Source organism: Cydia pomonella, chromosome 18, assembly GCF_033807575.1.
Source record: "Cydia pomonella isolate Wapato2018A chromosome 18, ilCydPomo1, whole genome shotgun sequence".
Classification (NCBI taxonomy): domain Eukaryota; kingdom Metazoa; phylum Arthropoda; class Insecta; order Lepidoptera; family Tortricidae; genus Cydia; species Cydia pomonella.
The window spans coordinates 14,658,665-14,672,170 of NC_084720.1; the positions used below are offsets into that span (position 1 = coordinate 14,658,665).

At 40.1% G+C, this 13,506-nt stretch overlaps 1 protein-coding gene across 1 annotated transcript; it reads right to left on the bottom strand.

Annotated features, from left to right (window-relative positions):
• Window positions 1-8,080: 8,080 nt before the first annotated feature.
• On the bottom strand, window positions 8,081-10,852 carry LOC133527905 (uncharacterized). Its single transcript, XM_061865100.1, has one exon. It carries the CDS (start codon window positions 10,850-10,852, stop codon window positions 8,081-8,083), a length of 2,772 nt encoding a protein of 923 aa, XP_061721084.1.
• Window positions 10,853-13,506: the final 2,654 nt, after the last annotated feature.

The following is a 13,506-nucleotide window of genomic DNA, read 5'->3' on the forward strand; positions in this document are numbered from 1 at the left end:
CAGAGAAAACGCCAATATATGTAACCGAACACCTGTCTAATGAAAATAAAACACTTCACGCCGCAGTCAGACTTAAGGCAAAGGACCTGCACTACAAACATGTTTGGACCCGCTACGGACGCATCTACATGAGAAAGGATGATAATTCGGACTATAAGTTGATACGGGACACTCAATCCTTAAATAATTTAAATTAAAAATTGTTTTAAGTTTTTAGATTAAGTTTTACAATTTTGCATGTCTTTGTTTTTTATTATCTTATAACATTCACACCATTAAAAATTTATTATCAAAACACACGTGGTCTTAAAACAAAGACCAAGTCATTTTATAGAAATGTGTGTAGTTGTTATTATGATATAATTGTACTAACAGAAACTTGGTTACATGAAGGAGTGTTTAGTAGCGAATTATTCGATGACAGATATTTAGTTTATAGAAGAGATAGGGAGTCGGCACATTTTCGCCATGGGAAAGAAGGTGGCGGTGTTTTAATAGACGTTTTAAAAAAATACACCTCTAAACGCGTCAACAAGTGGGAAAGTGGTTGTGAAGATTTGTGGATAACTTTAGACTTACCAGGGGGGGCAGCTTGCCGTACTATAGCTTTCTGCGCCTTATATTTACAGTCACCAGTTAAGAGATCAATGTTGGAACACTTTATTGATAACTTTAATAAACAACTTGAACATTGTAATTATCCGTTGTGTATTATTGGTGATTTCAATTTAAGTTGTATAAACTGGTCTGAAATTTATTCTAAAGGTAATATAACGCAAGTTAACGGAACCTCAGCCATGGGTCAGTTATTAATAGACTTTTCTTACCTTAACAACTTCAAGCAACATAATCATGTTTCCAATAACCAAAATAAAATTCTAGACTTAGTGTTCACGACCATTTCTGACTGTGACGTCATTCCAGCTGAAGATATCCTAAGTAAAATTGACCCCTATCATCCACCCATTATTATCCAACTGGAGTTCAAACAGAAGAGCTATGTCAATCCTCGTAAAAACAATCTTGTTCCAAATTTTTATAAAGCCGATTACGATAATATTATTAAATATTTAGATACACAGGACTGGAATGAAATACTTAGTAATGAATCAGATATAAACGAAGTGGTACGCGAATTCTATGACGTTATTAAAACAGCAATTATACTATTTGTACCTTTGGTAGATAAATCGCGTAAGAAAAAATATCCCACATGGTTTACTAAAGACTTGATTAGAATTCTCAAGGAAAAAAACAAAATCAGGATTCGTTATAAAAAGTATAAGAATCCTCTAGATGAAATATCCCTCAGCATATTAAAGAAAAGATTTGACAAATTGAAAGTGCACTGTTACAATTCATATATTGATAAGCTTGAAGAACAATTGTTGGTTAACTCTAAACATTTTTGGTCTTTTGTCAAGAATAGACGTGGTGGCTCAGGGTCATATCCAGCTTCGATGACAAATGGAATCACTATTGCATCTAATGGACCACAGATTTGTAATTTATTTGCTGCGCAGTTTTCATCGGTTTATTGCCAGACTGAGGACATACCATGTGAAGTAACTGACTCGAATCCTGGACAGTTCTTAGGATCCATATTGATTGACAGTGATTCCATACTTAAAAAGTTAAAAATGTTGGACATCCATAAAGGGTCTGGACCGGATGGGATACCCCCACTCTTTATTGTCAAATGCGCATCTAGCTTAGTAAAGCCTTTACAGATTATTTATAATCAATCTTTACATTCTGGCCAATTTCCGACAGAGTGGAAGCTTGCCAAAGTGGTTCCAATTTATAAATCCGATGATAATACTCTAGTTTCCAATTACCGACCAATTTCGATCTTGTCAACTTTTGCAAAAGTTTTTGAATCTCTGGTATGTCCATTCATTGAGTTACATTTTAGGCAAGTCATAACTGATCACCAGCACGGGTTTACCAGAGCTAGGTCCACAAGTACTAATTTGATATCTTTTACCGAACATGTCGTGGAGGCCATTGATGATCACACGCAATTAGACGTAATATACACGGATTTCAGCAAAGCCTTTGATCGCGTTTCTCATTCTGTACTTTATCATAAACTTGTCACGTTGGGATACTCAGGATCTCTTCTCTCCTGGCTTAAATCATATTTGGATAAAAGAGCTTTCTATGTTGTAGTTAATGGACATCGTTCTGAGGTGCATGACATTAGTTCAGGAGTTCCGCAGGGATCTCACGTTGGTCCTATCCTATTTAATATCTTTATAAACGATATACAAAATTGTTTTGTGAATTCTTGTCCGTTTTTATATGCCGACGATTTAAAGTTTGCTAGGCGAATAACCACACCTGGAGACGTGGATCTGTTGCAAAGTGACCTTAACAGAGTGAATCAATGGTGCGTTGACAACGCCATGCAGTTGAACATCAAAAAATGTTTACATATAAAATTTACTAGAAATTATAACCATATAGATTCATCCTACCACATCGCTGGGGAACATCTTAACGAAGTTGATCATATCAAAGACCTGGGAGTTATATTTGACAAAAAGATGACCTTTGTACCGCACATCGATGCTATTATTAAGAAGTCTTCTAAAATGCTAGGCTTTATTATAAGAACCGGTAAACATTTTCGAACAGTAAAAACCAAAATCCTTCTTTATAACTGTTTCGTGCGTAATATCTTGGAATATTGTAGCACGGTATGGCGGCCTCATTATTCAACTCATTGCCTCAGGATAGAGAGAATTCAGAAACGATTTCTTTGGCATATATCTAGTCGCACACCATTAGCTAGCAAATATACATCTTATTCAGTAAGATTACAACACTTCCAAATTAATAATCTTGATAAACGAAGAGACATGCTTGATCTTCAATTTTTATATAAACTTTTAAATAATTATATAGATTGTCCACAACTTTTGCGCAAAATTAGATTTAGAGTCCCATATAGATATCCTAGGAACACAATAGACCTTTTGTCTCCGGTATTTAGGAAAACCGTCTTAGGCGCTAATTCACCCATTCCACGACTATGTAGATTATACAATAAACTTAGCCACTGCTGCGATATTCATTCTGACTCATTGCTCAGGTTCCGAAAATTATTGAATATGAATCCATAGTATAAACAAGTTTAATTTATTTTTGTTATTTAACCTGTAACTTTCACTTTATGTTAAGTAAGAAATTGTTTTTTCTTTTGCATGCTGTGTTTACCTATAATTAGTTATGCATCACTGAATGTTTCTTTTTTTTTGAGTTATGTAAACGTATTGGATGTAATAACTGTTGGTAGACCTTAATAAATAAAAATAAAAAATAAAAAAATAAAACATACAAATAAATAATTGCGGGTAGGTACGCTAAGTCTGCCCGATTATTTCGCAGATAGCACGCCAAAGCGCTCTTTTTTTTTATACTATGTCGGTGGCAAACAAGCATACGGCCTGCCTGATGGTAAGCAGTCTCCGTAGCCTATGTACACCTGCAACTCCAGAGGAGTTACATGCGCGTTGCCGACCCTAACCCCACCCCCCTCGTTGAGCTCTGGCAACCTTACTCACCGGCAGGAACACAACACTATAGGGGGTCAAGTGTTATTTGGCTGCGGTTTTCTGTAAGGTGGAGGTACTTCCCCAGTTGGGCTCTGCTCTAGATCTGGAATGACATCTGCTGTGCTGTGCCCTACCACACAAGGCGAGATGACATTCACATTGCCCATACCTCTCTTTTGGACGTAGTTTAAGGACATACCCGGGTCCAATCGGCGTTTAGGACACTGTATCCGATCCAGTGTGCTGAACGCCATCATCACTTACGGTAGGTAGCACTTCCTAAGATATTACTCAAAAACAAAATTCAGAGACACTCAAAAATAGTTCGAGATCGCGACCAAGATTGCAAAAGTCGATATTTTCTGCCAACGAGATTGAATCTTGAAAATTTGCTTGAGATCACGCAGTTTCGAGATCTCGCGACATCGAGATTCCTTTCTCTAATCTTGGCTACGCCCCTTGTCAATATCGTATGGGATTTGAAGATACACGTACCAAAGACTATGTAAGCTGTAAGCACTATACTTACTTACATACTCTGTTTACTTCAGTTACAACTCAATATCGCTTTAAATTATAGCAAAACCACGTCTTACTCACAATCACCACTCATAATACCCGCATTTAGAGGAGTCGTCAAAATATTGGGGCTACGTTAAACCGTCGTAAATGCCACCGGGCCCAATGTTGCCATTTAAAAAATATATTTCAAGCAACAAAGGCCAAAGTGAGAAGAAAATTTGCCCATTCAGCCGAACGCCACGCAAATTCATATTTCAAGAAAGGGAGGTAAAAGGCCTGGAAATGTAAATTGCTGAGTCGTTTTCGTGTTCTGTTATTTTAAGGAAGTGGTTAGAGATATTCAGGGATCTTGATGGGGAATGAATTTTGGTTGTTTTGAGCTTTTTAAATAGTACGGTTGGCTTAGAAAGCTGTGGTACTCCATTATTTTCAGACTTGTTTCAAACGGTCGAGAATTTGAATTTAGATTCGTTGCAATGAGCTTTTTAGGGTTCCGTAGCCAAATGGCAAAAAACGGAACCCTTATAGATTCGTCATGTCCGTCTGTCTGTCCGATTCTGTCACAGCCACTTTTTTCCGAAACTATAAGAGCTGTTCTGTTCAAACTTAGTAAGTGGATGTATTCTATGAACCGCATTAAGATTTTCACACAAAAATATAAAAAAAAAAACAATAAATTTTGGGGGTTCCCCATACTTAGAACTGAAACTCAAAAAATCTTTTTTCATCAAACCTATACGTGTGGGATATCTATGGATATGTCTTCAAAAATGATATCGAGGTTTCTAATATCATTTTTTTCTAAAATGAATAGTTTGCGCGAGAGACACTTCCAAAGTGGTAAAATGTGTGTCCCCCCCCCCGTAACTTCTAAAATAACAGAATGAAAAATCTAAAAAAATATATGATATACATTGCCATGTAAACTTCCACCGAAAATTGGTTTGAACGAGATCTAGTAAGTAGTTTTTTTTTAATATGTCATGAAATTAAAAAAAAAATTTTTTCTTCTTCAAACCCATATGTGTGGGGTATCTATGGATAGGTCTTCAAAAATGATATTGAGGTTTCTAATATCATTTTTTTCTAAACTGAATAGTTTGCGCGAGAGAACCTTCCAAAGTGAAAAAAAGTGTGTCCCCCCCCCTGTAACTTCTAAAATGAATAAGAATGAAAAATCTAAAAAATATATATGATTTACATTACGATGCAAACTTCCACCGAAAATTGGTTTGAACGAGATTTAGTAAGAAGTTTTTTTAATAAGTCATAAAATAAAAATATATTTTTTTTTTTCATCAAACCCATACGTGTGGGGTATCTATAGATAGGTCTTGAAAAATGATATTTAGGTTTCTAATATAATTTTTTTCTAAACTGAATAGTTTGCGCGAGAAACACTACCAAAGTGGTAAAATGTGTGTCCAAAGTGGTAAAATGTTGAACGGGATCTAGTAAGTACTTTTTTTTTATACGTCATAAATGGTACGGAACCCTTCATGGGCGAGTCCGACTCGCACTTGGCCGCTTTTTTATTACTAAGCAACTGAACAGCAATCGATTCGATCAGTTCGATCCTAAGTGTCGGATACGTGACTATTAACACTGCTAATAATGCATAGAAGAATATCGGCTTCTGTGGCATGATAACGTTTAGTAACAGCTTTAAACTGAACGACAGGTATGCAATACATATTTCTGCAAGTTGCCATATCATGCACCACGCCCCCGACAAAGTAGCCCTTTTTGTGAAATTTCCCTGCTGTACGATTCCTTTACAATATTCTAGTTTAACTATTATTCTGTTTAAGACATCTGCAATTTAGTGGTATTTATGCTCGCGGAGTATAATACCAAACCAAACTATATATATTTTTTTTAATTAGACTATTAAGTAATACTAACCTTGCTTGCTTTCGATCAGGTCAGATTGGAGTGATCACAGTTTATTTATTTTTTTAAATGCTGTACTATATTAAACCCACATAACTTCCACAAAAACACGATATGTATGGATACATTTGAGGCCAACTGTACCATACTAACAGCAAAAAACTTCACTAACCAATAATAGACTTTATTTCGTTACAATAAAGTATAAAAACGATCTGCTTATTATTGAATGAGAGCTCTCCCCCGGAAGAAAAATAGTCATTGTCTCTTTAGACTTTAACGAAATAACATCCTATTTTTGTCGTGAGATGTTAATATTGTTTGACGGAAGACTAAATTGGAAGTAATGGCTACTTTTATGAAAGTCTGGCTCCATTAACGCCAATAGCCTGCCTGTGAGCTATTTGTGAATTAAATAAATATACAGATCTTATAATATCTTCCTAGGAAAAGTATATAATAAAAAATGAATAAAAATTGCGGGAACAGCATGAAAAAATGTTGTTGTACGAGTATCTAAATATCTTGAGCATTTCTTGTCATTTTCAAAAATTTGGTATGTGCTATAAACTGAAATAGATGTCATATAAGAAAGAAGTGGCCAGAGATGGGAATGAACCAGAGCCGGAAGCTCCGGCCCGGCCCCGGCCCGGTCTAGCGTGAGCCATTCTTAAAGAGCCTGGTTAAAAGTGTTAAAACTGCACGCTTGCTTCTGCGGAGTTCTTTCTAATGCAAAAAAAATATTTAGAGCACTTAGATTTTTTTTAATAGATGGTTTTTACTGTATTGTAACTTGTTTCCAGAACTTGTTTAATGTAGGGGGAATTTGATGAATTACACACTCAATAAAGTGTAAATCGTGTAAAAGGTTAAAACTAAAGATCACGATAGCTTACAAATCTCGGAAGCTGGTATGTATGCCTTCGCAATTAAGGCGCGCTGCACTATCGTCGTTGAGATAAAAAGTCTGCATAATTACTCAGAAAGCGGTTTTATAATACGTTTTAATCGATTTTTCTTGAGCATCCCGTTAACTGGGCTGTTTACAAGATAAATTGTTTATTTTATGGGTTAATGTTTTCATTCAAAACTTTTGATTACCTTTTTTTCTTAATATCTACGAGTATATTAAGTAACATGTTTTTGTATAGGTATTCAATATATTAAAATGGGTCACTTACGTATTACTCGATCACTCGACATATTTCGCTTTCTTATGAAGCTTCAACAAAAGCACGCGTTGGCAGACCGACGTTGGCAGATTTTATGTGTAGGTAAAGACTGCAAACAGTGTCTTACTCATTGTCAGACTGAGTTTGAGGTAGTTGTGCGGTAGATTTTTAATAAAAGGTTTGGAATGAAATCCAATTTAAACATTTAAATATTACTATGCCAACAAATACTTACTAAATGAAACTAATATAGGCGTTGATAAATTACGTATTGAAAATAACATCTAGCTTAGCGCCAAACTAGATACGGAAATTAATCTTAAATTTAATATTTTATGACTTTGTGGTTTTCGCCCGCTGTAGGTACATGCATGACCGCATACTTATCGACACCAAACTCCATTTAGATGGCGTTACTGAAAATTTCTGTGGATTTTAATAGCGTCCATGTACAGTAAGTACACTCTCTCGGAAGCCGAAAACCTAACCCTGAATGCTTGAGCAGGGTGCTGAGGGAATTCAAAGCTAGGCAGAGCCACAAACTGTCACCCTGAAATATTTCTCGCTAAATCCTTATAAGGTCCTGCGAGCAAGGGCGGTTATCCCCGCCTCGAAACATGGGCCTTCTTGTAACGAGTCCAAGTGGCAGAGGGTATCCCCCCCACCCCTCCGTTTGCTGTCAATGATCATGTTTATGAGCAGAGGCCAAAATGATGTTAACGACAATGTGCGCGTTGATTTTTGCTCTCAAAATGTAAGAAGCTTGTAGAGTGTGGGCAAGCACGTGATGGATCTATAGTTCTTTGCTTCCGTGGTATCGTCTAACGGACTTACGGGTAAGCTACGCTTGGCTACACCCGTTGTTAGCTAGGAAAGTGAAACATACTATGGTCTTCTTCTTCTTATTCGTGTAAAGGTATCAAACTTTTTAAATTAAATTCTTGTCTTCCAATGCTTTGCCACTTCTAGCCCTCTGGGTGTAGCCCTCAGGAGATCTTCCTCAGTGCACATCGTTGAGCACAGGGAACATTCGATCATGTGCTTTGTTGTTTGGAGGACTCCACACTCGCAGAAAATATCACCTTGTCGGCCAATACCCCATCTCAGAAGATTATCTTTTGACCGACCAACACCCGTTCGAAGTCGGTTAAGGGCTTTCCATACTGCCCAGTTTTCCTTTCCCCCTGGAGGCAGGAGTTCCGCAGCTGGTATGCGTAACGACGTGTCGTTGAGTTGTGAGTTCCATGATTTTAGGCGAGCCTCCTGGGGAGTTTGGTGCTGAAGAGCTGAATTTGTAACGAAGCTCTTCCGGGACTTAAGCCTTGCAGTAACTGGTTTGTGGTTGTGCAGGGGGTGACGCAGGTCGCGCAGTTGTTTTCCGCGCTCAACAGCCCCGGCTACGTCTCTGCGTATGTCCGGCGGTGCAATTCCACTCAGTTGGTATAGATGGTCACGTTTAGTAGGTTTTAGACAACCGGTTACTAGGCGGCAGGACTCGTTGAGGGCTATGTCAACCTGGGCAGCGTGTGAAGAATTTTTCCAGACTGGGCATGCATATTCTGCAGCGGAGAAGCTGAGAGCGAGAGCCGTTGTGCGTAGGGTATGTGGGGTTGCCCCCCATGTGGTACCGGTGATACGACGCAAGATGTTGTTCCTCGCCGCCACTTTCTGTTTGGTGTTGAGGCAGTGAGCTTTGTAGGTCAGTGACCGGTCCAGCGTCACCCCTAGGTATTTAAGGGCGGCAGTGTGTTCTAGCCGTCTGTCTTCCCAAACGATATTCAGCTGTCTGGTGGCCTGGCTGTTTCTTAGGTGGAAGGCACAAACCTGTGTTTTAGATGGGTTCGGTTTAAGCTGATTTTCTTTATAATACAGTGACAAGCTCGCCAAACCTTCCACAAGACGATTCTCCACTGCCTCGAAGGATTTTTCTTGCGATGTGAGTGCAAGGTCATCGGCAAAGAGGAAATGTTGTAGGTTATCTAAGATCGGTTGGTCGTTCGTATAGATATTGAAAAGTGCTGGTGCCAGCACGCTACCCTGGGGAAGACCATTTTTAAGGGACCTCCACCTACTTTTTTTCCCTTGGAACGATACATAGAACCTCCTGTTGGAGAGTAGTTCAGATATAACCTGCGTGAGTTTATAATCTTTTGTAATTTGATATAGTTTAGATACTAGTCTCCTGTGGTTTATTGTATCATATGCAGCCGTGAGGTCGACGAAGACTGCACCTGTCACCATTCCCCCCTCGAACCCGTCCTCAATATACTGTGTCAGGTTGAGGACTTGCGAAGTACAGGATTTACCTGCCCTGAAACCTGCCTGCTGGTCTATGAACGCATCCTCCAGGGTTCTTGTCATGCGTTCAAGTATGAGGCGTTCAAAGAGTTTGAAAGTATGGCAAAGAAGTGAGATCGGTCTGTAACTTTTCACGTCGGCGGGGTCTTTACCAGGTTTAAGAATTGCACTCACATGGGATTTCCTCCATATCTTCGGGAAAGATGTAGTCTCCACACAAGCATTGAACAGTTTCAGTAGCCACATTTTAGTTGCACGCCCGAAGTGTTTTATTTGTTCCACTCTTATATCATCAATCCCGGCGGCTTTCCCTGCTTTAAGCTTTTGGATACTTGCATCTAATTCCGAGATCGAGAAGAGATCTCTTAGATGGTTTCTTTCTTTTCCAGGCGAGTATCGGGCGAGTTTTAGTGGTTTGCACTTATCTGTCGTTTTTCCGTTAAGTAGAAGTTGGTGGGCTATCTGGTAGGCTGTTATGTTAGCTAAGTAAGTGTGATTTTTATTGTCACTGCTAAGCTTGTTTATAAAGTTCCACGCTTTCTTGCTATTGTGGGTCATGTCGACACTTTCCACTAGTTCGTTCCATTTTTGCCTTTGGGTTTCCGATATCTCATCCATGAATTTATTACCTTGGAGGATAGTTTCCTGGGAAAACGGATCGACCGCATATGCGTTATAGTACGCATTGGCATGTTCTTTGAGGCTGTCAGACATTCCCGGGATATACTGGGTTTTACAGCCGCGTGGTATATGTCGTCTTGACGCCAACTTCACCAATCCAATGAACTCCTCGTAACTATCGGCAGTAGGCGGAAGGTGTGACACAAGGTTATCTAGCTCTTTCGAGTAGCATTCCCAATTAGCTTTTGCAAAGTTGTATCTTCTCCTGAATGGAACTATGCGTGGTCGAACTGCTTCGTACGTCCTGCATACTATAGGGCGGTGTTGAGTTTTAGGGATGACTTCACATACTGACTTTCTACATTGTTTCGAGACGCTTTCGCTGGTGAATATGAGGTCGGGGTTATAGCCTCTCTTCCATCTGCCGCTGTTGAAAGATGATGGCAACTTAGGGTCATGGATCAGTGAAATTCCATACGAGTCGGCCCATTCCTCCACTAGGTCTCCATTTTCATCTGCAGCCCTATAATCCCAGCTCTCACTATGGCTATTGAAATCTCCCACCACAAACCTTGTAGGCTGAGAGTCAAAGTTCAGGGTTTTGTCGAACTGAAATTTTTCGTTGGGTGGTTTGTACACTGATGTGATAGTGCAATTGTTAAGCTCTGCAGTGATGATCTCGATGTTGTTCGTACTAGTTTTATATACAGATCTAATGTTTAATCCTGGTCTAACGAACAGTGCACTTCCATACTGACGGTGTTTGATCTCCGCTATGAGGACCATCCCCTCGATGGCAGGGCGGCAATACTATGGTACCTATTTATTTAGAAATTTTACTTCGCTCAAAAGTTACGGTTTTTTGTTTATTTCTCACTACACCCAACTTGACGCTTTTCTGTTTTGCCTTTGATTTTGGTTGACTGGTAGAGAATGCAAGTGGTAGTTACGAGCATAAAGGAGTACCTTCGCAGCGTTTTGGACTTCATTTTACTAAGAAGAGAAGATTTTTTTGCAATAACTCAAAAATGACTGGACCGATCATGTTCGCTATAATTTTCTTTGAAAGTACTAAGCTTTTGTTTCACGATTTTTTCATATTTTTTTTGACCCTATTTTTTTGGTGGGGGGCGGCATATTGTTATCTTTCGGAGCAGCTGTTTCCGAAAATATTTGACTTTATCCAAAAATGTTTTATGGAGACCCTTATTCGTTTTGAAAGACTAATCCAACGATACTCCACACTACTGGGTCAAACCATAAAAAAAAAAATGTATGGGAGGTAGCCTAAAAAAATCATGGAGTTTTATTTTACCGTTCTACCACTGCCAACTTATTTTGGTTGGCTCAAGGTGACGACGAAACCCTAAAAATGATGATAAATGTTAAGTGAACTAGTCTCAGAGAAATGATCTACATTGCCCGACAAAATTCAGTTCTCTCATGAGGCCAAACGTATATCCAATAAAATAAGTTTCAACTTCATAACGGCGATTCTCGAGAGGCACACTATGAGATGATACAAGAATCTCTCAAAGTACGTAATTAAATATACTAAAGCAGTACTAACTTCTGCGGTGCTCGTCTCTGAGGACTGAGCTTTACTTGTGACGTTAAATAATATTTTGGTAGTGATTTTTTATGAGCCGTATGGCCTGATTCGAACTTTAAGATACCGTAAAACCACCCAACTATAGTCCAATACTGCAACTATGGTCCACAAGTTCAAAAGGAAATTAAGTATCTATACCAATGTTCCTTGTGGTTTACTCCTAGTTTTACCTTCCATTTATAAACATACTTTGTCTTAGAACTACAAAAATATAGTAAAATACACACCTGATCGAGAAAAAATTAGTTTATTTGTGGACCATAGTTGGGAGCTTTGGACTATAGTTGGGTGGTTTTACGGTACATCAAAAGTTTCCTTCATTCTTTTAAAATAATAGCTACAGTCCAGTGGGTCTATTTCGTCAATATCAAGTTATTAGGAGCTTTAAACGCGACAAAAATTTTGCTTACAAGGTATTGTTTCCTTTATGCAGTGAGTACTTCTACTACCTCTAAAAACGACGTCATAAGTAAACGCGAACAAACCGTTTAAAACCAATTTTATATGACCCTAGGCAATCAATTATTGAAAGTAAATTCTAGCAGACACGTTACTTCTTTATGTATGTTCTATATTTTGGGCGGAGGTGGGTCCATGTGCAAGGAATAATTTGCGACCGGTCGCTGCTTGCGATGGGTCTGTCTCTATGGTAGCTACCTGTCCGGTAGTTAGCATGGTGAACGGTCTCGGGGGGAGCACAAGTTGCGGAGAACCTCGAGGCAAAACTGGTTGTGCTCCTTCCCGAGGTTACTGCCTGTTAACTGCCTGGTTCTACCGTAGAAACAGGCAGAACGGAAACAACCAGTTGGGCCACCTTGGGGTAAGCTTTACAACGGATCGAACATCGGGCTCGGAGGTAGGTGTTGTCATCCGCATGACTCCATCTACAACTGGGCCAGGTAGGTGAACCAGTGTAAAGAATACCCTCCATGTAATCCCAACCTATCCCTATCCCTCAGATGGGTCTTTATTTGCGTGCCAATACTGAGAAGCCACTGTAGGAGCGTCTTCTTTAACGGAGGCGAGCCTACAGTGGCGGGAAGGTTGGAGGCGCCCCAAATAATGATCCATATCCCGTATAATCAGCCGTAAGCGATGACGTGGCATGTCGCAGCGGGCTTCTCATCCACAAAGAAGGATGATTAGCGGTAGAATGCCACCCGCGTGTTTGTGCCGTGCGCGGGGACCCGTACGGGTGGAGAAGGAGGTCCTGGGAGCAGGTTTTTCGAAGCGGGGGTCTGTAGTCGTTATCCCCGTTAGACGAAGTTCCTTTGGCTCTAGATTCATCTCACACGGGAGGTCTTGTCTTAGCCAGTCAAGATCAATCGGCTGTTGTGTCCAGTCAGATGGCCGCATGGCGAGTGTCCTGGGGTGTAGGGGTCTGTAATCGGCGGAGCACGATTCCTGTGTCGGCTGTGGAGCTGACTATGGTTTTGGCACCGTGCGGATTCATGGGCAACGCACTCTGGGATGCTATAGCAGCCTGGTATCCCTGATGTGTCAAAGCATCCCAAATATGAGGCTCCAGGGAGGGTGGGGAGCCAGTCTGCTGAAAATTTCAATGGAGGTTTTATGGAGAACAATCTACCTAAAACGACGGAAGCAGGAGGAAAAGCCGGACCCGTACGGGATGAGGCAAAGGCGCTTAGCGCAAAGGCTGCCGCACCAGCTGGTAGTGGGCCTGTCCCTGACAGGAACGCGAGAGCAGGTGGCGACAGAGTGTGGAGGTCCGCAAGGACGGAGGACGCGCACGGCGCGAAAGCCAGGGGCCATGGTGGAGCAGGCCACTCCAAAGGTACCACCCGACCTTTTCCCCAAGGGTTGAAAA

Bases quoted from the DNA above. Each gene is read 5' to 3' on its own strand.
- LOC133527905 (XM_061865100.1), bottom strand. From the start codon at position 10,852: ATGGTCCTCATAGCGGAGATCAAACACCGTCAGTATGGAAGTGCACTG.